Genomic DNA, 27,133 nt, shown 5'->3' with positions numbered 1-27,133 from the left:
TAATCGAGCTGAATGCCACCTGGGACACCAGCAAAGGCCTCTCAGAGATGCCAGCCAGCTTGAGGGGAGCTGCCGAGGCATGGGGTGACGTGCTGGCAAGGACAGGGCAGGTGTCCTGAGATGGACGTGAGCTCTCCCTCCCTCGGGGGCTGCCCTCCCCACGGCCCTCCTCGGATGGGCGCAGCCCTCACCCCTGGAGATGGCGCCTGTCACAGGCAGTTCTCTTGTCCCTTAGCCTCAGTGACCTAGAAGCCTTCATGAAAGTCGCCAGGATGGGCTTAACGAAGCCCCTCAAGGAAGGTGATTATGACGGTCTCGTGGAGGTGATGGGGCATCTGATGAAGGTCAAGGAAAGGCAGGTGGCGACCGACACCATGTTTCAGCCCCTGAAGCAAACCATTGAGCTGCTCAAGACCTATGGGGAGGAGATGCCCGAGGAGACACACGTGAAGCTGCAGGTAGATGGCGGCCAGGACAAAATTGCCTAGGAGTACACACGCACATGCATACACATGCATACATATGTACACACATACATCACGCATGTGCACGCACACACGCGCACACGTGCATAAATAATTCAGGTCACCTGGTTAACAGAAACGCGCTGATGGTGGTCCCCGGATTTGGCCATTGAACCACAGCCATTTAGACGCCACCCCCGAGGCGGCTGAGGAAGCACAGGACTCTATTTTTGCAGCTCCCCGTGGGTCTGTAATTATTTCACAATAGAAAGTGTTTGAAAGAACTGGAGAAGGAACGGTCCTTGGCCTCTGTCTGCCGTAGGAGCTGCCGGAGCAATGGACGAACACCAAGAAGTTGGCCATCCAGGTGAAACAGAACGTGGCACCTCTCCAGGCCAATGAGGTCAACATCCTGAGGCGGAAGTGCCAGCAGTTCGAGGTACCGCAGCCCCTAGGGTGGGGCCGTGGGGGAGGCCTGCAGCGTGGAAGGACAGGCAAGGACACGTCCCCCATGGTGTTCCCACAGCTCAAGCAGCACGAGTTCAGGGAGAGGTTCAGGCAAGAAGCCCCGTTCACCTTCAGAGACCCCGACCCCTACAAGTCCCTGAATAAGGTATTTTTGCTCAAGGATGAGGGGTAGTGACTGGGAACCCTGCTGCTTTCTTGTCTTTTGTCAAGCTGTCATTCTTGAGAGTCCAGACCATGACCCCAATGGGACTGGCCTCCGCTGCAGGCCCACAGCTCACACCCATCTGAATATCCTGCAAAGCCACCCTCCCCTCAGCCCGCCCACCTCCTAGGTCCCCAACCCCATTCACATTCAGCAGCTTCCTGCCCCCAGACTGAACGCTCACCCATCATCCCTGACGCCTTCCTGGCCCTGGCCCTCACGTGCTGCGGTGGCCACACCTCACCCTTGCCCACCTCCCGTCCCACTGGACGCGGCACCACTCCAGCTCAGGCCCCAGGGACTCCCTCAGGGCCCGGTGGGGAGCCGCCTGGAGCACAGTGAGCACCGCCAACACCTCTTGGCACCCAGTACAGTGCTCAGTAGCCACTGTGACCGGGCCCAGCCCACACCTCTCTCAGCCCACAGTCCCAAGGCGTGAGCACCAGGAACCCCACCGTGTCCTCCAGGGTCACCCCACACGTCCTCTCCCCCAAGCCTCTGCTCTTCTGCTTGCTCAGTTTCAAAGTCCACCATTCCTGAATGTTAAGACCCTCCCCTTTGTTCATGGCCATTTTCTGATGTCCCCAAGCCACAATGTGGATGTGCCCATTTTCTCCTTTGGCCCCCAGAGCCCTTATCAGCAGGGCCCCAGGCTGGATTCTTTGAAGAGCTCCAGGTGAGCTCCAGGTAGAGGCTGCACACACTCAGCCCACCTGTGCATCTGTGCAAACACACGTACACGTACTCGGCGCCAAAGCGTTCAGAGCGGTCCACACTTAGTCGTGTGGTTTGGGGTGCCTCTCTTTTTTTCTTCTTGGCTTATCTACATTTTTCTACTATTCAAAGCAATTGAGCGCTGCTTATGTAATTTTTAATAAGATAAAATGCACGTAACATGAAAATGGGGAGGATCCTGGGGAATGAGGAAATCGCAACAGGAAATTTGGCATTCCTATAACGTCCATGAAAAGTCAGTCCTCAGACCTGAACTCGCAAAGATAAACCACCTTCCCGTCAGATGGGCAGCCAGGGGGCATTGGAAGGCGGGAAGGGGAGGGTGCTGGCGTCACTGTGTGTACGCCAGGTGGGAGTAGAGGGTGCTGATGGCTCTGAGGACACGGCACACAGACAGCCCTGTTTACCACCTTCCTCGCCGCCCCCAGCAACAAAGGAGCCTCGTGGCCATGGAGAGCGCCATGGAGGCCCTGTGCCAGTCCGGGAGCCTGTTCGAGGTCCCAGTCCCCGATTACAAGCAGCTCAAAGCGTGTCGCAAAGAGGTCTGCCTGCTGAAGGAGCTCTGGGACATGATCGTCATGGTGAGAGGGGACCACAGGCTCCCCGGTGCGGGCGGGGGACCTCAGCACCGCAAGGAAACGCGCCTGCCCGGTCGTGTCCTTTGGGTGGGAAAATGCAACAGCTTTCCTGGTCTTTGATGGAGGCGCCTAAAGGGACCCCAGGATGGGTCACTCCACGAAAACATCTCTGTTGGTCTTTTTCTCGGTACATGGACGCTCACACTCTGTGGCCTGCCTCTTCCCCCACCACCCCACCACCCCACGTTCTCTCTCACATCTCACCTCTCTCTCAGAACTTCTGAAAATAAGGCTTGCCACCCAGTCTATTAGAAAGAATGGCCCTGGCGGTTTTTATGAGCACTTCCCACTGACTCACGATGGTGTGCCTCTCTTCTTTTGACATCTGTACATCTCTGTAGACTGTTCACATCTTTGTCCCATTTTCTAATTGGATTTTTAAAAAAACTCTTGAGTTTTGAGATTTCTTTATATAGTCCAGAAGCTAGTCCTTTGTCAGATCTGTGATTTGCCAATAGATTCTCCCTCCTCTTTACAGGGTCTTCTGCAGAGCAAAAGTTTTCAGTTTTGATGGCGTCCAGTTTATCACTTTTTCTTTTCATGGTTCATGCCTTTTGTGCCAAATCAAAGAACTCTTTGCCTAGATCCTGAAGCTTTCACCTATTTTTTTTCCTGAAAGATTTACAGTTTTATGCCTTATGTTTAAATTTGTGATCCTTTTTGAGTTAATTTTTGTGTAAGGAGTGAGATTTAGGTCAAGATTCTTTTTTTTTGCCTATGGATGTCTGATTGGTCCAGGACCATTTGCTGAGAGGGCTGTTCTTCCTCCATTGTCAAAAAACAGTTGGGCCTGTTTGTATGAAGCTCTGTGTCAGTTGTCTATTCTTACTTAGGTCTGTGTGTCTGTCCATCCCTCCACAGCCCTGCACAGCCTTGGTTACTGTAGGTCTCTACAAAGCCTTACTATCGAGGAGAGTGACTGGTTCCTCCCACTCAACCCTTCTTTTCCAAGATGGCTTTGCTATTCCAGGACTTGTACTTTTCCTTACAAATTTTAGGATAAGTTTGTTATGCCCATAAAAAAAAACAACCTTGTTGGGATTTCTGTAGGAATTGCATTAAACATATACAGCATTTTGGGGAGAACTGACATCTTTACTATGTTGAGACTTCCAATCCATGAACATAGTATGTCTCACCACTTATTGGTATCTTCTTTGATTTCCTTTAATTAGCACTCTATAATGTCAGCACATGGGTCCTACACATGGCTAGTTAGATATATATCTAAATATTTCTCTTTTTTCTTAAATTATATATATATATGTATATATGTGTGTGTGTGTTAATTATTGTTGACATTCAACATTATTTTATATTAGTTTCTTTTTTTCTTGATGTAATTGTGAATGGTATTTTGCTTTTAATTTTGGTTTCCACTTGTATGTTTTGGCATATACAAATACGGATTTTTTTGTGTGTTAATTTTGTATCTTGTAAACTTGCTGAACTTCTGCTTTTTTATTAATATTTTTGATGAGTGTTTGCCATGGCATATCTTTTTCCATTATTTACTTTCAGCCTACATGGCCCCTTATATTTGAAGTGGGTTTCTGGTAGACGGCATAGCTCTGGGTGATTTTTCTTCATCCACTCTGCCAATCTCTTTTAATTGGTGTATTTGGACTTTTTATATTTAAGATATCTACTGACATGTTGGGGCTTATGTTTACTCTTTTGTTATTTGTTTTCTGTTTGTTTCCTCTGTTTCTCATTCCTATTCTTCTCTTTTCTTCTATTTGAACATTGTGGGATCTATATTGATTGATTTATAATGATTTTGAGTATATTGCTTTGCCTAGCTTAATCATTAGTGGCTGCTTTGTGTATTACAGTATTCTCAGGTAATTTTTCAGTCTACTGGTATCAATATTGTACTGCTTTGAGTGAAGTATAAAAACCCTCCTTCCATTTAGGTCCCTTTGCCCTCTCCTCTGCCCCTTTAGAAATACAACAGTCTTAAGTATTTCCTAAATACATGAGTGATTTTTTTTGTTGTCTTATGAGTTGTGGTATATCCAGGATTTTTCTAGTTGTAAGAGGGGCTACCTGGGAAAACAGGCTACTCCATCGTGACAGAAGTAGGAGAACCAGACACTTTTTTAAAAATGCAAATAGACTTTTCAGTTTGGTCAGTTGCTGAGATAACCCTGAGGGAATGAGAATTTGCACCGGTTGTGGAGGGGTGACATTCAGGGAGCAGACAAGGCCATTTGGGAGCCCAGGAACTGCCCGGGTGAGGGCATGTCCAGATGGGAATCCAGTGTGGTGCTTGGTGGGCTTGTGGGCAGCCGAAGGGGGAGGACACGTGAGCCTCAGTGCATGAGGGGAGCACGGCCTGAACGTGGGTCCACTCGCCCCTCAGCATTTCTTCTGTGCACGTGTGCAGGTGTCAGCTTCTGCCAGTGTCTCTGCTTATGTCTTGTCAAAGACATATTACCTCTTCTTCTCTCTCATTCTCCTGAATGAACCTCAGAACCATTGTCAAATCCCCCTTCCCTCCGAAAGAAAACTACTGTGGCTTTAGATGGACTTGAATCTTCTCTGGAAGCGGACTCTGCTGTGCTCCCATACAGAGTGTGCTCTGTCGCCTCGTTTATATTTTAGTATATTTTAGTAAAACATTGTCAATGTCTTCATTCTGACCACACTGAGTCTACATGTTTCTTACATGGCGGGGGGAAACTTTTGGGTCACAAGCTATATTACAGCCACCCCCATAGGGGAAGTGCAGATTGAAGCCACCAAATTCAGGTGTCTCGTGTGTGGATGACATTACAGAACACAGTGAGAAGCATCAGAATGAGGAACTGCTCTTTCCCTGACAAACAGCAGGGAGCCCAGACTAGAGAATAAAGGCTACACATTTCCCAGGAGGTAGCAATAAGCATGTACAGTCAAGGTAGTTCCAGAAAAATTCTCCAAAACCAACGAGCCAGGACACTTATAACAGGATAGAGAAGCAGCCTAAACCAGAGCGGGTCCTTGATCCCTAAGGGGGGTTAAGGTTTCGAGCCACACTGTCCTCAAGGTAACGCTCTCATAAACACCCCCAGTTTTTGTCTTTCTGTAACATGTATGCTGGTCAAGCCCAGGCCTTTCCACCTCAAGAGCCTGTATCAACAACCTCTAATCTTCTCAAGGACGAGTATTTCCAGCTTCACAGCCATTTTCAACCTGCACAAATTATGCTGCAGGCTTCATGGCGTTCTGTTTCCACTTTTGGTAGTGTTATTTCCAGGGAGTTTCTGTGTCTTGTTTCATACTGCTGTGAATGAAATGTCTTCGATTATATTTTTTATCAGGCAGTATATGCTAGGTAACAAACAGCCCTAAAAAGACTCTGTGTAGTTAACAGCAAAAGTGTATTTCTCATTCATACAAAGTCCATTGTCCAGCTCCAAGCCACCCTTGGGCAGCTCAACCTTCCAGGCTGTGTATTGATCTGTATTTCCATGATCGCCAAGGCAGGTGAAGAGAACTCCGAGTCCAGCCTTGGCAATCAAACGCTTCTACCCCAGAGTGTCAGGCATCACTCATGTTTCCTTGGTCAAGGAAAGTTCTGTGGCCACACCGAGAAGTAGGAGGGGACTGGATCCTGGTGAGGCAGTCACAAGGCCCACCTCAGGGCTTTTGCCAAAACATATTTTAACTGCTAACTCTTAAGTTGTATCTTTAAAAGTTCTTTTCAACTTTTTTCTCATCTTTTAAGTTGTATCTTTACAAGGGGGCTGTTCTCTCCCTATATCTGCCCACGTCACTGGCCTCTGGTAAGTTCTGGATAGCCCTCACTGGCGTCTGCTCCCCAGGAGCACTGGCGGTGGATAGCAGAGCAGGGCGGTCTTGCTGAGCCTCCCCCAGCAAGGGCGGACGCTGAGCTTCCTCTCAGGTGAACACCAGCATCGACGACTGGAAGACCACCAAGTGGAAGGATATCAACGTGGAGCAGATGGACATCGACTGTAAGAAGTTTGCCAAAGACGTGAGGTCCTTGGACAAGGAGATGAAGACCTGGGATGCCTTCGTGGGACTGGACAACACACTGAAGAACATGATCACCTCCCTACGCGCCGTGAGCGAGCTGCAGAACCCCGCCATCCGGGGCCGCCACTGGCAGCAGCTCATGCAGGCCACCCAGGTAGCGCCGGCTGTGGGCGTGGAGGGTACGGCCCCCAGGGCTGCAGGATGGGGCCGGCCAGGGCGGCTCCACTGAGCGGTCAGGGCCTCGTACCGACAGAACCCAGGGTGGGCAAAGCCGTTCGTGCACATGTGACCTGGGCAGTGACAGGCTCTGCACTCAGAGGGGCCCCTGGCTGGGAAGGGCTCTGCTGTCGCCATCTTGAAATTCTCAATTTTTTTTTAAATACTTCCTCTCACTTTGAACACTTTTGTGTTCTTGCCACTTTCTTTCTTTTTAAATTTTTATTATTATTATTATTTTTATTGAGGAATATTGGGGAACAGTGTGTTTCTCCAGGGCCCATAAGCTCCAAGTAGTTGTCCTTCAATCTAGTTGTGGAGGGTGCAGCTCACTGGCTCATGTGAGAATCGAACCGGCAACCCTGTTGTTCAGAGCTTGCGCTCTAACCAACTGAGTCATCTGGTCACCCAAAATTCTCAATTTTTAAACTAAGAGCCCCACCGTTTTCATTTTGCACTGGATCCCGCAAAATGTGTAGCCAGTTCTGGTTGTAGGTTGAATGTCTCTACGACTTGGGAAGTTTGGGGCAGATGAACAGCTCCCCTGGGCCCCCATGCACCCCAAAAGCACAGAATTGTGACGTCCAGATTTTCCCAGGGGTATCCCCCCGTGGGGTCACTAGCCTCGACACCCACGGAAGACAAACAGGAACACTCCCCACTGTCAACCAACATTGAACAAAACTATATTCGACAGCTACTCCACAGGGACCCCACGTTGATGCCAGGGGTACAAGAGAGAGAAAACATGGGCTCTCCTCCCGGGAAAGCAAAGGAAGAAGTCACAGCACCTGGACCACGTGGGGGGATCCCAAGTGGGACAGCTATTCAGTGATGATTCTAATTGCTTAGAAGGGATAGTCATTTCCAAGGGAAGGGAAGAGCAGAAATGCATGTGCAATGTGGCCTGCACCTTGGGGGAAGACATGAAGGCAAGCAGAGGGTAGTCTTGAGTACTTGACCCTGAGACCACGGCTTTCCCAGACCACCGGCTAACAGGCTCGCGTGCCCCATCTAGGTGCCCCAGGAGAGGCCACCTGCTTCGCCTCGAGTCACATGACATCTTTCTGCATTTCAAGCCCCGTCTCCTTTCTCATGTCAGAGCACCTGCCCTTGGACTTAGGTCCCGTAGTTAATCAGGACGATTTCATCTCACGATCCTTAGCATCTGCAAAGACCCATTTCCGAATAAGGTTGCATTCTGACATTGGGGTGGACATTAATTTGGGGGGAGGACACTATTCTATCCACTGCAGGTGGGCTCTGCTGTTATGTGGTTTGACTGGGAGGAAGGACGAGGCTGGGAGAAGTAACTGGCCAGCGTCATGGACCCAGGAGACAGAGGCACCGAGCTTGCAGCCGCTCCCTCTGTGGCGGGGAATGATCACCGACCTGCTCTCTGAGGAGCAAGGTGACCTTATGTGAACATGCCTATTGCCCCCAGGTGAAGTTCAACATGTCAGAGGACACTACCCTGGCGGATTTACTGCAGCTGAACCTACACAAATACGAGGACGAGGTCCGGAACATTGTGGACAAGGCTGTGAAGGAGTCCGGGATGGAGAAGGTACCTTTGTGGGCGCGACCTGGGTCGGGTCGGGGATAACGCAGAAACTGATGCACCCCCAGCCTTACGTCTCTCACTACGTGGGACCAGCGCTCATTTACAAAGCAAAGTTTCCTGGGCCGTCTCTTACCCAACACATGACAGAAACCTTGTCAAATACCTCCAGAATCCATGGCCGGAAAAAACCATAATCCGGTTCCTGGCTATAGGTTCTCCCTGCCTGCAGCAGGCTGCGTGTTTCCAGATGCATGGACGCTGCGCCTTCCGTGGGAGCGCCCTGACCTGTATCCTGTCTGCCCCTTCCTCTGACCTGGGGGTGCTGCTTCTCAGTGAGCACCTGGCTGGCTAATGAGGGCTCCATTTGCAATCTCCTCACCTAACTGTTTTGGGAGTCACATTTTGGCTTTTTGTATTTTAACGGCCTTCTTGAGCTATAATTCAAACACCATACGATTCACCCATTTAAAGTGTACAACTCAATGGCCTTTACCATGTCGCAGGGTTGTGCGACCATCACATGCTAGAATTAGTCAATTTTAGAACACTTTCATCATCTCAAAAAGAAACCTACACGCTTTAGCTGACGGCCCGCTCCCCCGTCTTCTCATGCCCCGGCCCCGCCCCAGCGCTAAGCAACTACTAACCCACTTTGTGTCTCTGTGGCTTTGCCTATTCTGGGTGTTTCATACCAATGGAATCACACATATGTGGCCTTTTGTGACTGGCTTCTTTCACCGAGCGTAGTGTTTGCAGGTCCATCCCTGTTGTAGCACGTGTCAGAACTTCACTCCTTTTTGTGGCCGAGCAAGGCTCCTCTGTGTGGGCGGGCCACGTTTGCTCGTCCGTCCACCTGTGAAGGGACGTTCTGGTAGTTTCCCCCTCTTGCCCATTGTGAGTGATGTTGGTATGTGCGTTTTGGCTTCTTTAAAGCGGGGCCGACTCCAAGTTCTGGGAGACTCGGGGTCCCCTCAGCCCCGCACGCCCTGGCTTGTGTCCCCTGCAAGGTGCTGAAAGCCCTGGACAGCACCTGGTCCGCCATGGTGTTTGAGCACGAGCCGCACCCGCGCACCGGAACCATGCTGCTCAAGTCGGACGAGGTGCTGGTGGAGACGCTGGAGGACAACCAGGTGCAGCTGCAGAACCTGACAATGTCCAAGTACCTGTCCCACTTCCTGAAGGAGGTGACAAGCTGGCAGCAGAAGCTGTCCACAGCAGACTCGGTCATCTCCATCTGGTTTGAGGTCCAGAGAACCTGGAGCCACCTGGAGAGCATCTTCATTGGTTCCGAAGACATCCGCGCCCAGCTGCCCGAGGACTCCAGGAGCTTTGACGACATCGACGTGGAGTTCAAGGTGAGCACGGCCCTCTCGCTCCTGCCGGGGTGCTTCCACATAGAGCCGTGTCCGAGGAGACAGGGCTCCTAACACCTTGGCGGTCCCCTTCTCTTCCCAGGCCTTGATGGCAGACGCGGTGAAGACACCCAACGTGGTGGAAGCCACCAACAAACCCGGTCTCTATGAGAAACTTGAGAATATGAAAAAGAGGTGTGTCCCCACACCTGTCCAAACCAGGGAGCAGTGCAGGGACCTGAGTCATGCGCCCCCTGCTGGCCAAGACGAAGCAAAAACAAAACAAAAAACCCTGCTCATGGGTTCACACATCCCTTCCCTGGGAGCTCCAGCTCAGGGGCCACATCCTGCCATGCCAGCCACAGCCACGTGGGAGGAAGCAACGCTTAAACTATACTCCCTCCCACCTAGGGGCACCCACAGGCTAGGGGCTGGCAGAAAATGAGCATGTCAGATTGGAAGGTCTGAATCGAACTGGGGCAGTGTCTCCAGGCTGGGCTAGAAGAGACCCTCTGCAAAGCCGGCCTCAGCAGCCTCGTTCCCTCCCTCCCCTAGGCTGTCTGTGTGCGAAAAGGCCTTGGCAGAATACTTAGAGACAAAAAGACTGGCTTTCCCAAGGTTCTACTTTGTCTCCTCGGCTGATCTCCTGGACATTCTCTCCAACGGAAATGACCCTGTGGAGGTAGGCAGCCACGCCATTCCAGAGGATAAGCCAGTTCCAGGCGGGCCCCCTGCTCACCCACATCTGGGTAGCTCTGGGATGTTGGAGGGGTGTCCCCGGATGTGCCTGCATCACCTCCACAAGGTCATCCACACCAGGACCGCGAGACTCTAGGGTTAACTAACCAGGTGAAGGGAAAGCGACTATTTCATTTTCACCACAAAGCTGCGGGATACACAAGGGTGGCCCGAGATGTAAGACCTGAGCATGTGACCTAGAGAAACAGGCCCCGTGGCTGGGACAGAAGTTTTCAAGGAAAAGAAATCTTCAGGGACAGATGCTGTCTCTGAAGTCAGGATCCTTGGGCTGGCTTCTGTGTCCTGCCTGAGAGCGGTTTTCGCTGTTCCTTTGGTTGGTTAAATGTGTTTAGTTCATTAACTGGTCAGAGAAGGGAGAGTATAGGCCTCCAAAAGAAAGATACTTAAAACTACCAAGGCGCGCAGGCTGCATGTTCCCCTACGAGTCCCTCGGTCGCATAATTCCAGTGTTCTCCCCCACCCAGGTGAGCCGCCACCTGTCCAAACTCTTCGACAGTCTGTGCAAACTCAAGTTCAGACTCGATGCCAACGGGAAACCGCTCAAAGTCGGCCTGGGCATGTACAGCAGGGAGGACGAGTATGTGGATTTTGATCGCGAGTGTGACCTCTCCGGGCAGGTGAGTGCGTGTGCAAGTCGCAGAGTGAACGGACAGAGACACCCCCCAGGGGAATGACAATGCAGCAGGTGTAAGAGTCACATGCCCTCAAGCGGCTGTCACCCCAGCCCGTGACTGTCCCTCTTCTTTCCTCTGCCTCTCTGGAACAAATGCTTAAAGGGCTTCTTTCTAGAATTTCCAGCACAGCCTTACCCATATAGTATGAGGTGTATCCTGAGAACAAGAGAAGACGAAGGACTGGAGGGGAGGGGAAGGGATGGGAGGGAGGAAAGGTTTGATGAATGGCATTGAAGTTTTCCATGGCTTTCAAGGGGGCCACATACACCTGACCCACCAAGTTCTAATACTTGTTCAGAACCATTGGCCTCATTGCTTTGATAGCTCAGAGAGGTCCCCTTACCTTGAGTAGGTAGCGTGTGCCCTTTTCCAGCTCTCCCAGCCAGTGTGTCAGCCACCCGAGAAGGCTGACTCCTGCTGACAGCAAACGTCCTGGCTGTCCCTGTCCCCACATCTCATTGCCCAAGTATTAATCAACCATCTTAACAAATTTTGACATTAGCCTAAGCAAAATATAATTCACAGGTAAGTCAGAAGTCAGCTTGCGGGAGTGGAAGGGGCGAGGGGAGACTCACGCTGGAGACCTGAAGCGTGAGCCAGGTGGATTGAGAGCGCCGGCTGCTTTGCTTTGTATGACCGCGGTGGGCAGGGCCGTGACCAGATCCATCCATCACAGTTTGTTCAGATCTGCTTCCTACGCCCAGCTCCTTAGATGTGACCACAAACCAGCAAGGGCTGCTGGCACTGGACTTGTAGCTATAAAGAAAAAGGGACCCGATTATCTCATTTGGGACCTCCCACCCCAATAGCAGTTACTTGAGGGTTTGTATTTTAAAATACAAACAAGTCTTGTCAGCAGGTCTGTCCCGTGATGAGTGCAGACCCTGTGACAATGCACTTGTGGGTTCCATTAGCCAGAACCTGCCGGGGGCACAGGGGACCGATCCAGTGCCTCCGAACGCCAGCCGTGCTCCAGGGGCCCAGACGTAGCCTGTCTTGTCTGCTAAATTCTTCTCTGGACCCCCTCCCTTCTCTGCCTAGAACAATGTATGCACACACGCCCATGCCAGCCAGGTTTGCCTGGGTACCACTGGGCTTCCCAACCCCATTGGCCAAGTGGGTCATTCTTACTGCTCTGTAAGAACCTTGCCATTTCCACTCCAGGGATGATGGGGAGGGCAAATATGAATGACTTTCTTTTTTCACAACAAAGCAAGGCATTGCAATTAGAGGCGCTCGTGGCCCCTGGTCACTGTGGCTCCTGCCCGCAGGTGGAAGTCTGGCTGAACCGAGTGATGGACCGGATGTGCGCCACCCTCCGACACGAAATCCCAGAAGCTGTGGTGACATATGAGGAGAAGCCCAGGGAGCAGTGGATCTTTGACTACCCCGCCCAGGTCAGAGGCACGGGGACTCCGGGTCTGAGAGGAGGGGCGGGCCCGCCATGCTCAGCGGTTCCCTGTGGTAACCGCAGTCCAGCGACACAGCCTAACTTACGGCGTGGAGGCTTCTGCGGGGAGGATGGATGGCTCACTGCGGGTGGCCGGGCCCCTCTGCCTCCAGGTGGCGCTCACGTGCACTCAGATTTGGTGGACCACGGAGGTGGGCATGGCGTTTGCGCGGCTGGAGGAAGGATACGAGAACGCTATCAAAGACTACAACAAAAAGCAGGTGTGCGGGCCCCGGGGACCCCACGAATCGGCGAGAGCACCAGGGCCGTCTCCAGGGCTGTGCCCGTCAGAACCCCGGTGGGTCTGCCCCAGGGCTACCCCTGTGGAAATCCACGGCTTCCATTTCTTGTCGGGAAATCACCACATGCTACCACGAGTCGTTTACTTTTTAAAAGATTCCTGGTTAGAAATTTATAAACTACATATAATTTTTAAGTGGATGAAGGAAAAGCTACCCATAACCCATCACCAGGTGTAACCATTGTCAACATATTCTTATCGAATTGTTATTCTAGTGATATTATTTAGTATGTGTAACATACTAAATATATAGCATATAACATATAATGTGATAGTATATATAATATAATATAGAGTGAAATACATATACTAAATATATATATTATTCTAATCCTTTTGTGTGCATATAACTGACATATATAAAAATATGCATGTTCTCTGATGGCTTTAAAGTCCCGTTTTCCCTGACTGTCCACCACGTGCCATAGCACCAGCTTTTCTTCTGTTGCGTCTTCTTGGTGGCTCAGTGGGGTCCATCGGGGGCTGCTCCCCAGCCCACCCCACCCCCACAGGGAACTTCTTTCTATGTTTCATTACTGAGAACAAGTGCACAGTGAGCTCCCGGGGGCCCACCCAGCCCTGGGCCACCCAGTGGGGGGCGGGCGCCACCAGGTGTCCCAGCAAAGGGGCCGTTGCTCCTGCAGATCAGTCAGCTGAACGCGCTCATCACGCTGCTCATCGGGAACCTCAACGCTGGCGACAGGATGAAGATCATGACCATCTGCACAATCGACGTGCACGCACGAGACGTGGTGGCCAAGATGATCACGGCCAAGGCACGAGCCCTGGGGGCTGGCCAGGCCACCGGTGTGGGGACTCTGGCCCCTGATTGGCCTCTTCCTTGGGGAGGTGACTGTGTTCCTGGCAGCGTCCTCCCCTCCCCCCTCCCCGAGACTCACCCCTGCACTGGAGGAGGGCCAGAGCCTCCCGGGTCAGGGATGGGCCTAGAGACAAGCTGCTTCCAACGGGCCTCCCGCAGGTGGAGAGCTCGCAGGCCTTCACCTGGCAGTCCCAGCTCCGGCATCGCTGGGATGAGGAGAAGAGGCACTGCTTCGCCAACATCTGCGACGCCCAGATCCAGTACTCGTACGAGTACCTGGGTAACACGCCACGGCTGGTCATCACCCCGCTCACCGACAGGTGAGGACGCCCGGGCCGCCTTCCCTGCGTGACTCAGAAAAGCAAATCAGTGTTCTCTGTGGGCTCTTCTCCACAGTTCCTTCTGCTGAAAGAACTGGGCCTTTGGGTCAGAGGGACCTGGGTCCGGGTCAGTCCTGCCATCTGCCATGTACTCTGGGCACTGTGTGCTAACCCCCGCATCGGACACTAGCTGTGCGGCCTCGGGGTGTTGCAGGACCTCCTGAGGGCCTGCGCAGTGAGTGGGGATGAGGTTTCGTGAATCCTATGTGCTCAGTGAGGGGTGAGCAAATTAATTAACACTCGCACCGAGACCAGCAGGCTCAGAGTAAACCCTCAGGGACGTGCTATGACTCTAATGACTGTTACTGTTTTGTCAGTAGCCCCGAGTGCTCCCCTGTCACAGCTCCCTCTGTCAAAGGTGTGGGCAGGTGTAATTGAAACCACAATGAAAGGAAAGTGGGTGGAAATGGGGTTGCAGCACAGGAGTTTATCAGAGGTCCCTTGCAGATGCTACATAACTTTGACCCAGTCTCTCCACCTGATCATGGGTGGAGCCCCCGCGGGCCCTGCCGGGACTGGCAAGACAGAGACAACCAAGGACCTGGGCAGGGCGCTGGGCACCATGGTGTATGTCTTCAACTGCTCCGAGCAGATGGACTACAAGGTATGTACCCCAGGCCCAGAGGTCCCCTTGGAGGACCCAGTATGGCCCCTCCCCCAGGAGGCTGCAGCCTCCACGCCCCAGGAGAGCTCTAGATGTCTGTACACTGCCGGCCCCATCCAGGGACGAGGCGCCAGGTCCCCAGTTCGCCGATGGCCTCCACCCCGTGGACAGGCCAACAGCTGAACTCCTGGCGGCTTCGGCCTTCCTGGGAAGCTGGGGCCTCTTGAGCATGACAAGTATGCCTGGGAGAGGCTCCCAGGTTGACAAACCCAGTCCCAGGTGTCCTGCCTGCCCATGGACGTAACCCCTCCCTGCCTGGCTTCCAAGGATTCCAGACAGAGTGAGCACCTCTGACGAGGTTCAGGGAGGGGCTGCCCGGGGAAATGTCCAGGAGGCTTGGGAAGGGAGCAGGGGGTGGGCTGGGTCCCAGCAGTCACGAGGCTTTAAAGAACAGTGTCAGTTGTCAAAGGGCCCTGGGAGAGAGGACACCCTCCAGGTCCAGGCCAAAGAGCCTCTGGTGGGTGGGGGAGGGGAGGGCGCTGAGGTCAGGAGTCCGGGCCTGCAGGGGGCCTTCCCTCCCCATCCTGGTCTGGGCTCTGAACCCCGAAGGCAGAGAGACCTCTCCTGAGGCTGAGGCCAGCTGCCTGCCCCTCCTGACGGTCTAGGCCACACCCACACCAGCCTCCTAGGTTTTAGTAACGGGAAACCTGAAGCTGGCAACCCTAGAAGGAATTCCGTATCCATCTGGAATCTGCATATAAACAAGGAAGGAACACCCTGATCACCCGGCTGGGGAGGGCGTGCTCCCCCTGCCCCCACCTTAGAAGGAAGACCTCCTCGGAAAAATGCAAGGACTGACTTAAATAAATGCACTCATCGGAGCTGGGGCCAAGCCCCCATCCTAGGAAGGTCTGGGTGCCAAGGGGGTGCCGAGGGAGGAAGGGCTCTTCCTGGTACCCAGCCCCATGTTGTATTAATCCCTTCTGGGGAGTGGGCTGTCGTGCCAGCTCGCCCTCCCTCCTGGTCCTAACCTCGGCCTGGGAGCCATGAACAGGACTGTGAGCTCAGCTGGCGGGGCCCAGGCCAGCTCGCTGCCAGGTGGCGGTGTCTCTTCCCCTCCCCCACACACTCCTCTCCAATCTCACCCTTTCCAGTCCTGTGGAAACATCTACAAGGGCCTGGCCCAGACCGGAGCCTGGGGCTGCTTTGACGAGTTTAACCGAATCTCTGTGGAGGTCTTGTCTGTGATCGCTGTGCAGGTAGGGCCGCCATGGCCTCTGGGTCAAGCCAGCTTGGGGAGGTCGTCAGCTTTCCTCTGACAGGGCCACAGAGCTGAGTGAGGCCACAGCCCTGTCCTCAGGGACCTGCACTCAGCTAGGCAAACAGAAGCAAACACAATAAGAATCAGTCAGATGCAGTGGCATGTGTGTGACCAAATGTAGATACGGGGATAATTAACTTTGCTTGGGGGACCGGGACAGAGGGCTTTTGTTGTAGCTATCAGGGGGGTTGGGCACTGAAGGATGCATAGGAGTTCATCGATTAGACAAGGGTACTGGGAGAGAACAGGAGGAAAAGGGAGAAAGGAAGGAGGAAATGTGCCCCAATGTTTTGGGAACACCCAGGCCAGAGCACAGGACCCACAGGGGGAAGCTGGGACAAGGGGGAGTGGGAGTTAATTGTTTCAGGCAGTAACTATTTGTTGACTGGAATGGAGAAGCAAGAACTGGAACAGACTTAAGGAGAGGCCATGCACAGATGGAGGCAGCAAAGCATTCTAATGGGTTCTGCCCGCGCCCCCCCCCTCCGCCCCTAGCCCCCTGCCCCGCAGCGTGTGAGCTGACACTGCAGCGTGTCACTGTGGAGAGTCAGGAGGAGGTTTGCTCTAAAGGCGGAGGCCTAGGAAGGCAGGCAGGCCTTTGAAAGGTTTTCACCATGAGCATGGGGCGCCCTCACGTGGTGGCTTGGAGCTTTGCAGCCACCTCAGCAGGCGCGGATGATCTACCTAGGGCCAGCCGGCTTCCTTGCAGACTGTCTAATGTGGAGCCGGCTGTAGTCAGTCCTGCCAGGGGACACTGCCAGAGCAGGAACGGGACTCATAAAACGGCTGGGAGGTGGGACAGTATGTGTCCATTACGAGGAACAAACCATTGACACAGCAACAGCCTGGAGGAATCTCCAGGGCCTTTTGCAGGTGACGAAAGCCCATCTCAGGTGACATACTGTACAATCCACTTAGTGACATTCATGAAATGACAGAATTACAGACATGGGCTGTGCAGGTCAAGGAGAGAGTGGTGGCGGGAGGGAGGAGGGTGTGGCTGTAGAGGGGACAGAAGGGGTCCTCTCGGTGACAGAAACATCCTGACTGTCCAGCCATGTCCTGGCAGTGATGCTGTAGTGCGGTTGTGCGAGGTGCCACCTTTGGGGTCGCTGGGTGAGGGCGCACACGGTCTCCTCCACATTCTCACTTCCAACCGCACGTGAACCTACAATTGTCTCAGAATTTAAAGTTTCATCTAAAAAATGAGAGAGAAACCTGGAGGGTCCTCTGCAAAGGCACAGCCACCTGCTTCACCGCAAAGGAAGCTGGTGGTTTCCACGTTGACGTGTCACTGTGCCAATCGTGTAGGTGAAATGCGTCCAGGATGCCATTCGGGCCAAAAAGAAGAAGTTCAGTTTCCTGGGAGAGATGATAAGCCTCATCCCCACCGTCGGCCTCTTTATCACCATGAACCCTGGGTACGCGGGGCGCACGGAGCTGCCCGAGAACCTGAAGGCCTTGTTCAGGTGTGTGGACAGGAGGGTGAGGAGGCGCCAGGAGAGGAGAAGAGGGAGGCAGAGCCGGGAGAGAGGAGATATGGTGCAATAAGGCTCCCGAGTCAGGCGGGGACCAGCAGGCGGGCCCCTAAGAGCAGCCGGTGTCTTCCTGGTGGCAGAGGTCCCCACTAGGGCGCAACCTGCCCATTGGTACAAGGCAATGAAAGGCAGGGTTCAGAGCGGCTCTCAGAGCAGGGCCTGGAGGCCCCGGTGTGGAGGAAAATAGGGGTAGGGAGAGTGGAGGGGAGGGGAACAGGCCCGGGACCCAGCTCCGTGCCCTAGGATCGAGACCCGTGGTCCTCCCAGCAATTGAAGTGCACACCTGGGTGGGGAGGGGCAGGGAGGGCGTGGGTGGCAGGGGGGCAAAGCCAAGGCAGACCCCACTGGTCTCCCCAGGCCCTGTGCCATGGTCGTCCCCGACTTTGAGCTCATCTGTGAGATCATGCTGGTGGCCGAGGGCTTTCTGGAGGCCCGCCTTCTGGCCAGGAAGTTCATCACACTCTACACCTTGTGCAAAGAGCTGCTGTCGAAGCAGGTGTGTGCTGACGGTATCCTGGGCCCACAGAGCCGGGGCACATGAGGGGTTTAAAACGCAGGCAGCCCAGGTTGCTGTCCAGACTGGGCTGGTGAAGGTTCCACGTGCCCCAGTCCCAGCCGTCCTTGACCCCAAGCCCACCTCGGGGGGAGGCAGCATTGCCGGCCAGCGTGGGAACATGTGCTCACACCTGTGCGCCCACAGGATCACTACGACTGGGGCCTGAGGGCCATCAAGTCTGTGCTGGTGGTGGCCGGCTCGCTGAAGAGGGGCGACCCCAGCCGGGCCGAGGACCAAGTGCTCATGAGGGCGCTGAGGGACTTCAACATCCCCAAGATCGTGACCGACGACCTGCCCGTGTTCATGGGGCTGATTGGGGACCTCTTCCCGGCCCTGGACGTGCCTCGGAAACGGGACCTGAATTTTGAAAAGGTGAGTACACTGGGCCTCGAGTCCAGCCTGCGAGCCCAGCTGTGTCAGCGCTGCCTGCCCGCCGAGGACATTTCTTTCTGCCACATGTCAGATTGGTGCCTAGGTCACAGGGGCAACATTGGGGTAGGTGGCCACATCCGCCAGCCCACAACGGGCACACACATGCGGCTCCCTCGGCTACGAGGAAAACCCTGAGGCCACAAGCTGCCTCTCCAGCCCTGGCCAGTCCTCGCTCAGTGCTGGGCGTCTCGGGAGGAGCTGAGGGGCTTCGGGCAAACCTGGGCTGTCTCAGTAGCTCCACGTCCACCCCGAGGGCCACTGCTGCCCCACAAGCTCTCCTGCTAGGTGGGAAGCTCCCCCCGGGGCCGTCGCGGGGCCTGGCACCCGTGCCCAGCAGCCCCACTGCGTGTGCCCCCAGGTCATCAAGCAGAGCATCGTGGAGCTCAAGCTGCAGGCGGAAGACAGCTTCCTGCTGAAGGTCGTGCAGCTGGAGGAGCTGCTGCAAGTGCGTCACTCGGTGTTCGTCATTGGGAACGCAGGCAGCGGCAAGTCTCAGGCACGTCACCCCATGTCCCCGCTGTGGGGTCCCCCCGGCAGGATCCTGCAAGCTCCCAGCACCGTGGTGGAGTGCCGTTAGGGGGTCGGCCCTCTCTCACCTCCCCCTACCCCAAGGACCCCAGCCCAGTGCATCCTGGGAGGCCCCCCACCCGAAAATGTGTCCTGGGCCGAGAAGGAAGCTGTGATGTGGGGGGCGGGGGAGGCGGCAAGAAGTGGCCACAAGGCCCTGGTACCACTGAGGGGTCCTTCTCTGGGATTGACCTGCCTCCGTGGGGGCAGACTCCCAGCCCGTCTGCTGCCATTGCCTGGGCCGTGGTGAAAGCAGAGGGTGGCAGCCAACGTTACAAATGTCTGTAACAAACACTGGAAAACTCTGGAGCGGCCAAGTGTTCAGCTGGATGCTCACAGCGTGTACCATTGTGCTCTAATTGAGGTCATTTCAAGACCAATAACCTGGGGACACGCACGGCAAGTTGTTTCTCAAAAGGCAGAAACTGTCAGGACCCCATTTACTAAAAAGGGACATATGTATATACATATGAAATAGCCTCAAACGTCTTTAAAAATCCTTTGCTCTGAGTGGAGGAATTATGGCTTGTTTTCATCCCTTAAGGTTTTTTTTCCAGTGAGCATGTCTGCTTTTATTGTCAGGAAACTCATGTGAATTTTCCTGATCTTAGCGTGGTCTCAGGCCAGCAGCTGTCTGCTGTCTGCAGCCGGGAACCATTACAGCACGTTTCCCATCCCCGCATCCTTGTTTGGGGGACACAAACTCACCTGCATGTCACCAAAGCAAAACAGACCCAGGGCAGGGATTCTGGGCTCCGAGTTCACATGCAGGGCCCCTCACTGCGTGGGCGTCGTTCCCCAGCCCGGTCCTGAGTGCCCCTGACTTTGCCCAGGTTCTCAGATCTCTCAACAAGACCTACCAGAACCTGAAGAGGAAGCCGGTCGCAGTGGACCTGGACCCCAAGGCCGTCACCTGTGATGAGCTCTTCGGCATCATCAACCCGGCGACCAGGGAATGGAAAGACGGTAATGGGGGCGGTGGCCCTAGGGTGGGCTGCACGGGGGCGTGGGCTCGCCAGCTGCTGTCCCAGGCCACTCACCGAGCACCATGAAGTGAGCACGAGCTGAGCTGTTACCACATGCCTGGCCGGCTCCAAGGAAGGTGCTCAGCAGGTCTGGGGTGGGGGGCTCCCATCCGCACAGTGTGTAGTGATGGAGCTTACGAAGAGCGTTGAGAATGCAGGAGGAGCCAGGTCGCTCCACCAGGCAGGGGAGGAACCAGGAATCCGCAGGCACTGGGGACATTTGAGCATCAGCAGAGCTGCCCTGAGCAGGCTGAGGGGAGCAGGGGCCCCCACTCCAGAAAGTCAGGTTGGAGTGGCCCGAGCCGTGAGGGGCTGGGGAAGGGCTCGATGAGATTTTCACTTTATACAAAGAACTCGGGACATTGGAGAATGGGCTGGACAGGCTGGGGAACAAGTGGGGGGACCCAGGGTGTGATCCAGGTGGAGGGAGGGGCACTGAAGTAATGGATGAGGTAGGTGCACATTGCTTGTCGGGGCACCAGCCCTACACTCTATCAGAGCTGCCATGCACCTCCTTCCAGATTGGAAGCCTGAGGAGGCCTCTGCTCCAGCAACAAACACCCCGTGAGGGGCCCTCCCAGCCCCCCACTCCCTCTCTACCCCTCACCCAGCTTTTTTTTTGTGACTTGATCACCCCTCATATCAAACAATACATCTATTTCTGCAAGATTTTCTCAGCCCCTGCGGTCTCACACCAACCCTGCTCACACCAGCTCTATTCACAGCAGCCCTGTTCGCTCACACCATCCTTGCTCACACCAGCCTTGCTCACACCAGCTCTGCTCACACCAGCCTTGCTCACACCAGCCCTGCTTACTCACAGGCCTTTTTTCCTCCATTATGCGGGACCTGGCCAACATCACTCACGACGGCCCCAAGTGGATAGTCCTGGACGGGGACATAGACCCTATGTGGATTGAATCTCTCAACACTGTCATGGATGACAACAAGGTTTGAGGGGCTCCTGGATCCCAGAGCTAGAACCCCAGGACCGCAGTAATGGGGGGCTCATGGGAAATGTCCCACATCTCCACCCGCCACATACAGCAGACAGAACCTATCACAGACTAGGACTCGGGGAGGGGGTGGGGTCTCCCTGAAACTCCGTACAGACAGTTATGAACCTGGGAAGGTCCCCTGTCATGGATGTGTTCCTCAGGGTACAGGCCCATGTGTGGCCCATCGTAGACATTTGGGGCAGCAGCGTGGGTGGGGAGGAAGACATGGAAAGCATTCTTGCCCAGCTGACATGCAGCATAACATGGAAAGGAGAGATAATACCTTGGAAGGAAGACGCGGTATTCAGAATGATCTAGAAGCACCTTAAGAAAATGATTCTCAGTTGGGTGGAGGAAGGCACTGCAGAATTCCCGGGGAGGGCAGGAAGGGGTCATGGTTTGAAAACGCAGATTGAATATTGCAGTGAAGTCCTACATGCACACACATCTGGAAGCCTCTCGCATTGTCCCCAGGCCGGAGGAGGCATAGGTGGGACAACATCAAGGACAGCAGAGAAACGCTGGCTCAGCAGAAGCTGGTCAGCGGTAGGCATGGCTGCGGGGGTCCCCGGCTTCCTCCGCCACTTCTGAGATGTTTCCGTGTGACACACCATCAGGATGACAGTGCAGTTCCCGCTGAAAACCCCGGGGCTCTCCCTTCCTAGGTCCTCACCCTGGCCAGCAACGAGCGGATCCCCCTGAACCGCACCATGAGGCTGGTGTTTGAGATTAGCCACCTGAGGACAGCCACCCCGGCCACCGTCTCTAGAGCCGGCATTCTTTACATCAACCCTGCGGATCTAGGGTGGAACCCGTGAGTTGCGTGTTAGTTCTCCCGCCCCACATTGTGGCAGAGAAAGACGAGGCTGGTGGCGTTTCAGAGGTGCACACGAGTGCATGTGCACATTCATGGGTGTTCGCAGGTGCAGGCAAGTCTGCAGGTGAGGGGAGAGAAGGAGGTGTGAGTCACGCGTGACTCGCTCTGTGCCTCTGCAGTGGGAAGGGAGACTGTCTGCTGGGACGGGGGCAGCATGGCGAGGCCAGGGTTTGAGAGGGGTCCCTGAGCTCAGTGGCCCCTGTGGGGACAGGATGGCCTGACCCTCAGAGGCCTGGAGAGCCACTGAGACCCAACCCCACTGAGCCTTCTTCTCCAACAACACAGGTCACCCCACTTGTGGTCGTGTCCTGTGGCCGCCGTGACGCAGGCCGATGAGCTGGGTAGCCTCAAACAGTGGAAATTCATTGTGTCAGTTCTGGAGGCCAGAGTCCAAAATGGAGGCGTCAGGAGGGCTGGCTCCTCCTGCAGCCTGAGGTCTGTCCCGGGCTCTCTCCTCGGTTCTGGTGGCTCCAGACGTTCCTTGGCCTCCCTTGGCTTGTAGATGAATCACTCTGCCTCTGTCTTCACTTGGCCGCCTCTCGTGTCTCACATGGTTCTCCCTCCATGCACGCCTCTGCGTCCCAACTCCCCGCTTCTCATAAGAACCAGACACTGGATGAGGGCCACCCTAATCCAGGATGATCTCATCTCGAGATCCTTAACGTGATCACGTCCGCAAAGACCCTTTTCCAAAGGTGACACTCATGTCCGGGTGGACATGTCTTTTGAGGGGCCACCCTTCTGCCCACTCAGTTTTCAGGGTGGGCAGCAGACAAGGCAAGAGAACGGAAATGAAGTCCAGGTGGGAGCTGCTAAGATGCGGGGACAGGGGGCAGGAAGCAGATGGGATTGTGGGGCACCCAGGGGATGCCCAGTAGGGGCAGGGAGGAAAGGGCCAGAAGATAAGCAGGTGTGGACAGAGTGGGGGACTGCAGACCCACCCGCCCTTCAGCCAGGGGCTGTTCTTGGGGCTCACAGCAGAATGACCAAGAGGGTGAGTAGCTCTTTGGGGAGGAAGAGCCCAGGCTTTGCTGGAGGAGAGAAGGAAAGAGGCTGAGAGAAGGGTGCCGGGGTCCCAGGACAGAACGAGCAGCCCTCCCACTGTGGCTGCAGGGCCAGCAGTGGCTCCAGGCCAGAGACAGTGAGCACATGCCAGAGGAGGACGGCTGTGAGGTTCCAGGGCCGCTGGCCGGCCAGCTGCCTCGGTGGGGAGGGCAGGGGCCCGCAGAAGCCAACTGGTCTTCCCAAGTGTGTGTGTCTCGGCTCGATTTCAGGCCACAGCCAGCAGCTTATTTGTAGGCACTGCATGACTCCGACCAAGGCAAAATGTGAAATTTGACCTAAACGGCTTCAAAACCGAAGGCAAGCACAGCAGTCTTTGTACAGATTTGCAAATTGGTCTTTGTACAGATTTGCAAATTGGTCTCTGTTCTGAAGACCTGCTGTATCTGGAATTCAGTTCCTCGCTGGGGCACCGCGTCTGGCTTGCAGACATAGATTGTGTAAGAGTTTGCTCTGTTTCCCTGGTACTCCAGGGGGCAAAGGAACAAAGGTTAGCGGCCCTGGGTTCTCTGTTCTAACAGAGCTTCCAGAGCGCGAGCTCACACCCAGAAGGCGAGTGTGTCATGCTGCAGATGGCAGGCTAGCTGTATGGTATGTCAGCTCCCTGCTTATGCTTCGGGCGTCCTAGAAATGACGCACACACTGACCAGCAAGGGAGCTGGACCCTGCTCACGCTTTTAGCAGACGCTTACTTAGCACTCACCATGGGGCAGGCTCTCTTCTGTGAGCTTTAAAAATACCAACCTGGACATCCTCTGAAATGGCAGTGGCCATCATCACCCCCATTTATGGATGAGAAGCCGGGGACCCAGTCAGACACGTGGAGTAGCTGGCCCTTGGCCACTGCTGGTCACGGTAGAATCCATTCAAGTCCAGGCAGTCTGTCTCTAGAGTCCACGCCCTCACCTTGTGGGGGCCATGTCTCTGCGACCTACTCCAGAAGTGGGTGTGTGCCAGATAATGCGACAGGGCTCCTCGGGATTGCCCGTTGTATTGGTTTGGACACTTCCACTGAACGTGACAAATTCAACTCAAGCCAACTGAAGCAAGGAAAAACAGGAAACAAAAACACAAACCTGGGCGGGCCCAGTGGCTCAGGTGGTTGGAGCACTGTGCTCCTAACGCCGAGGTCGTGGGTTCGATTCCCACATGGGCCAGTGAGCTGCGCCCTTACAGCTAAGACTGTGAAAAGACCTCTCCCCTGGAGCTGGGCTGCTGTGAGCAGCTGGAGGTTGGCATGAGCTGCCGTGGGCTGCTGTGTGCTGCCACGGGCTGCTGTGCTGCTGTGGGCTGTTGTGTGCTGCCACAGGCTGCTATGTGCTGCCAGGAGGAGCCGGTGGCCAGCATGAGTGGCCAGCAGCTTAGCATGAGTGGCCAGCAGCCATCGTGAGCGGCCAGCAGCCATCGTGAGTGGCCGGCAGCCAGCGAGAGCTGCCATGAGCTGCTGTGAGCAGCCAACCGACGACCAGCAACCAACTGCCTCAGCTGGGGGGAGCGCAAGGCTCATAATACCAGCATGGGCCAGGGAGCTGTGTCCTACACAACTAGACTGAGAAACAACGGCTTGAACTGGAGTGGGGAGCGGGGGAGCGGAAGAAAAGGGAGAGGGTGAAAAACCTGTTTGCTCAATTCACCAATGCATGCTTCAGTCATGGTTGGATCCAGGAGTCTAGATGATACAGTGAGACGTCCCTGGGCCTCTCCTCTCCCTTCTCTTCCCCTTCTTTCTGCCCCCTCCCAATGATGTCATGAAACCTTTCCTCAGCTCTACTAGCCTCGTATTAGCTTCATTTGGGGGTCGCCAGGATGGTTTCCAGTTGTTCTAGGCTTTTAGCACCTCCATAGCTCGACTGTCAGGAAGGGAGCACATGCTCAGAGCACCAGCACCCTCATCAGACCCTCTTGTGGTCGGTGTTGCCAGGTGGGCACAGCAGAATCACGTGTAGGTGCCGAGAGGTGTTCTCCAGGGGGAGAGACGCGGGGCCGACCCGACGCGGTGGCCCCGTCCTCACGAGCCCGTCCCCGTCTCGCCCAGGGTGGTGAGCAGCTGGATCGAGAGGCGCAAGGTGCAGTCTGAGAAGGCAAACCTCATGATCCTTTTCGACAAGTACCTGCCCACCTGCCTGGACAAGCTGCGCTTCGGGTTTAAGAGGATCACGCCGGTGCCGGAGATCACGGTCATCCAGACCATCCTGAACCTGCTCGAGTGCCTCCTCACGGAGAAGAGCGCGCCGCCCGACTCCCCCAAGGAGCTGTATGAGCTCTACTTCGTGTTCGCCTGCTTCTGGGCCTTCGGGGGGGCCATGTTCCAGGACCAGGTGAGTGCTGGCCGCCCCGCCGAGGCCTCCTGGCACCTCTGAGCCGGGCCCTTCTGACGTTTTTATTGTTGCACAGCTTATAGATTATCGTGTGGAGTTCAGCAAATGGTGGACCAATGAATTCAAAACAATCAAGTTCCCCTCGCAGGGAACCATCTTTGACTACTACCTGGACCCTGACACTAAGAAGTTCCTGCCCTGGACAGACAAAGTGCCCTCCTTTGAGCTGGACCCTGACGTCCCACTGCAGGTAACTGACCCCGATTGGAGACAATTGACAGACGATTTAGGAGCAGGACCCAGCGTCCCATCGCACGCTTGTTCACCGGGTGTCCAAAGGCAAATGGTTCTCGGCAGTAGGACCTTTGAAGTAAAACTGTTCAGGTCTGCAAATTGGTCAGAGCTGGCAATTGGAGGCTCAGGTCTGTCTGAGGGTCACAGCTCCTCCCCCCCCCACCCCCTGCCCCTGCCACAGGCCTCTCTGGTGCACACCACGGAAACCATCCGCATCCGCTACTTCATGGACCTGCTCATGGAGAAGTCGTGGCCGGTGATGCTGGTGGGGAACGCAGGGTCGGGCAAGTCGGTGCTGATGGGTGACAAGCTGGAGAGCCTCAACACTGACGACTACTTAGTGCAGGCTGTGCCCTTCAACTTCTACACGACCTCCGCTATGCTGCAGGGTGGGGCTGGGGTGCAGGGTGGGGCTGGGGTGCAGGGTGGGGCTGGGGATGCTGGGTGAGGCTGGGGTGCAGGGTGGGGCTGGGGGTGCAGGGTGGGGCTGGGGGTGCAAGGTGAGGCTGGGGGTGCTGGGTGGGGCTGGGGTGCGAGGTGGGGCTAGGGCCAGGAGCAGAGCTTCGGGGTGAGGCTGAGGACAAGGGGGGTCCTTACAGCCAGGCCTGGACACACAAATTACATGGCTCCTCCCCACCCCATTTCCTGTTGTCCCTTCTCACCACAGACCCAGGGACTTGCCAGCTGCCTCTACATTTCCCACACCCCTGCCCACTGGCCTCTATCCCCAGAGTAAAGGGGACAGAGTGGCAGCCAGGACCCTCTTCCCAGTGCTCCCAGGCAGATCCCACAGGGAGCTCCTCTGATAAACCAATCAGAGGTGGCCCCAAAGTTGACAGGGCACTAGGTTCCTGCCACCCTTGCCTCCCAATCTCGGTGTCCACCACCCTCTCCTTCACCCCTGAGGGTGATGGAGGTAAAGCCACCCACCCTCGGGGTCCCCTCCAGGGCCACTGCCTGGGCTGCTGCACCTGCTGCTGGGGGCTCTGGGTCCGATACCCCCCTCGGATCCACCGTGCACTGGTGGCCAACACGCTCCCCTCTCTAGGGGTTCTTGAGAAGCCGCTAGAGAAGAAATCAGGGAGGAACTTCGGGCCGCCAGGCACCAAGAAGCTGATCTATTTCATCGATGACATGAACATGCCCGAGGTGGACAAATATGGGACGGTGGCCCCGCACACCCTCATCCGACAGCACATGGACCACGGGCACTGGTGATGCTTCCCCCACCCACTACCACGCTAACCCCCGCCCCATCCTATGGCCACGAAGGAGCACAGGGGGGCTAGTTCACACTTTCCTGGGGAGGCAGCAGGGCAGCTGGAAGCTGGAGGCTGAGTCGGGACTGGCCATGGGATGGACCTTGGCGGGAGAGCATGTGCAGAGGCCCGGTGGCAGGAGGCAGAGTGGCTGGTGGAGGAGCCACTGTTGCTGGTGTGACTGGAGTGTGCGAGCCAGAGGGAGAGGGCGCCTCGGGGGGGGCGCTGCACCCAGACCCCAGGACCCATGGCTGCTGGACAGAGGAAGCCAAGGG

General features: G+C 55.2%; 1 protein-coding gene and 1 non-coding gene across 2 annotated transcripts in view; both read left to right on the top strand.

Annotated features, from left to right (window-relative positions):
* The window catches only part of DNAH17 (dynein axonemal heavy chain 17), a 99,657-nt gene that overhangs the window by 33,407 nt on the left and 39,117 nt on the right, over positions 1 to 27,133 (top strand). The window contains exons 21-47 of the mRNA XM_074320771.1: positions 236 to 458; positions 787 to 903; positions 991 to 1,077; positions 2,298 to 2,450; positions 6,397 to 6,645; positions 8,152 to 8,274; positions 9,279 to 9,626; positions 9,727 to 9,818; positions 10,179 to 10,305; positions 10,847 to 10,999; positions 12,328 to 12,453; positions 12,620 to 12,727; positions 13,452 to 13,583; positions 13,787 to 13,947; positions 14,455 to 14,611; positions 15,766 to 15,870; positions 17,244 to 17,401; positions 17,828 to 17,966; positions 18,171 to 18,398; positions 18,817 to 18,954; positions 19,859 to 19,991; positions 20,874 to 21,001; positions 21,714 to 21,862; positions 25,023 to 25,305; positions 25,382 to 25,555; positions 25,781 to 25,988; positions 26,648 to 26,813. Coding sequence (XP_074176872.1) covers positions 236 to 458; positions 787 to 903; positions 991 to 1,077; positions 2,298 to 2,450; positions 6,397 to 6,645; positions 8,152 to 8,274; positions 9,279 to 9,626; positions 9,727 to 9,818; positions 10,179 to 10,305; positions 10,847 to 10,999; positions 12,328 to 12,453; positions 12,620 to 12,727; positions 13,452 to 13,583; positions 13,787 to 13,947; positions 14,455 to 14,611; positions 15,766 to 15,870; positions 17,244 to 17,401; positions 17,828 to 17,966; positions 18,171 to 18,398; positions 18,817 to 18,954; positions 19,859 to 19,991; positions 20,874 to 21,001; positions 21,714 to 21,862; positions 25,023 to 25,305; positions 25,382 to 25,555; positions 25,781 to 25,988; positions 26,648 to 26,813 — 4,365 coding nt within the window. The remainder of the gene's footprint in view (positions 1 to 235; positions 459 to 786; positions 904 to 990; positions 1,078 to 2,297; positions 2,451 to 6,396; positions 6,646 to 8,151; positions 8,275 to 9,278; positions 9,627 to 9,726; positions 9,819 to 10,178; positions 10,306 to 10,846; positions 11,000 to 12,327; positions 12,454 to 12,619; positions 12,728 to 13,451; positions 13,584 to 13,786; positions 13,948 to 14,454; positions 14,612 to 15,765; positions 15,871 to 17,243; positions 17,402 to 17,827; positions 17,967 to 18,170; positions 18,399 to 18,816; positions 18,955 to 19,858; positions 19,992 to 20,873; positions 21,002 to 21,713; positions 21,863 to 25,022; positions 25,306 to 25,381; positions 25,556 to 25,780; positions 25,989 to 26,647; positions 26,814 to 27,133) is intronic.
* Positions 24,071 to 24,144, top strand: TRNAR-CCU (transfer RNA arginine (anticodon CCU)). The gene has a single exon. It is a non-coding gene; the product is annotated as a tRNA-Arg (tRNA).

This window comes from Rhinolophus sinicus, linkage group LG15, assembly GCF_036562045.2.
Source record: "Rhinolophus sinicus isolate RSC01 linkage group LG15, ASM3656204v1, whole genome shotgun sequence".
In the NCBI taxonomy this organism is placed as follows: domain Eukaryota; kingdom Metazoa; phylum Chordata; class Mammalia; order Chiroptera; family Rhinolophidae; genus Rhinolophus; species Rhinolophus sinicus.
The sequence above is the reverse complement of the archived record's forward strand: the minus strand, read 5'-3'. Positions and strand labels throughout refer to the sequence as shown.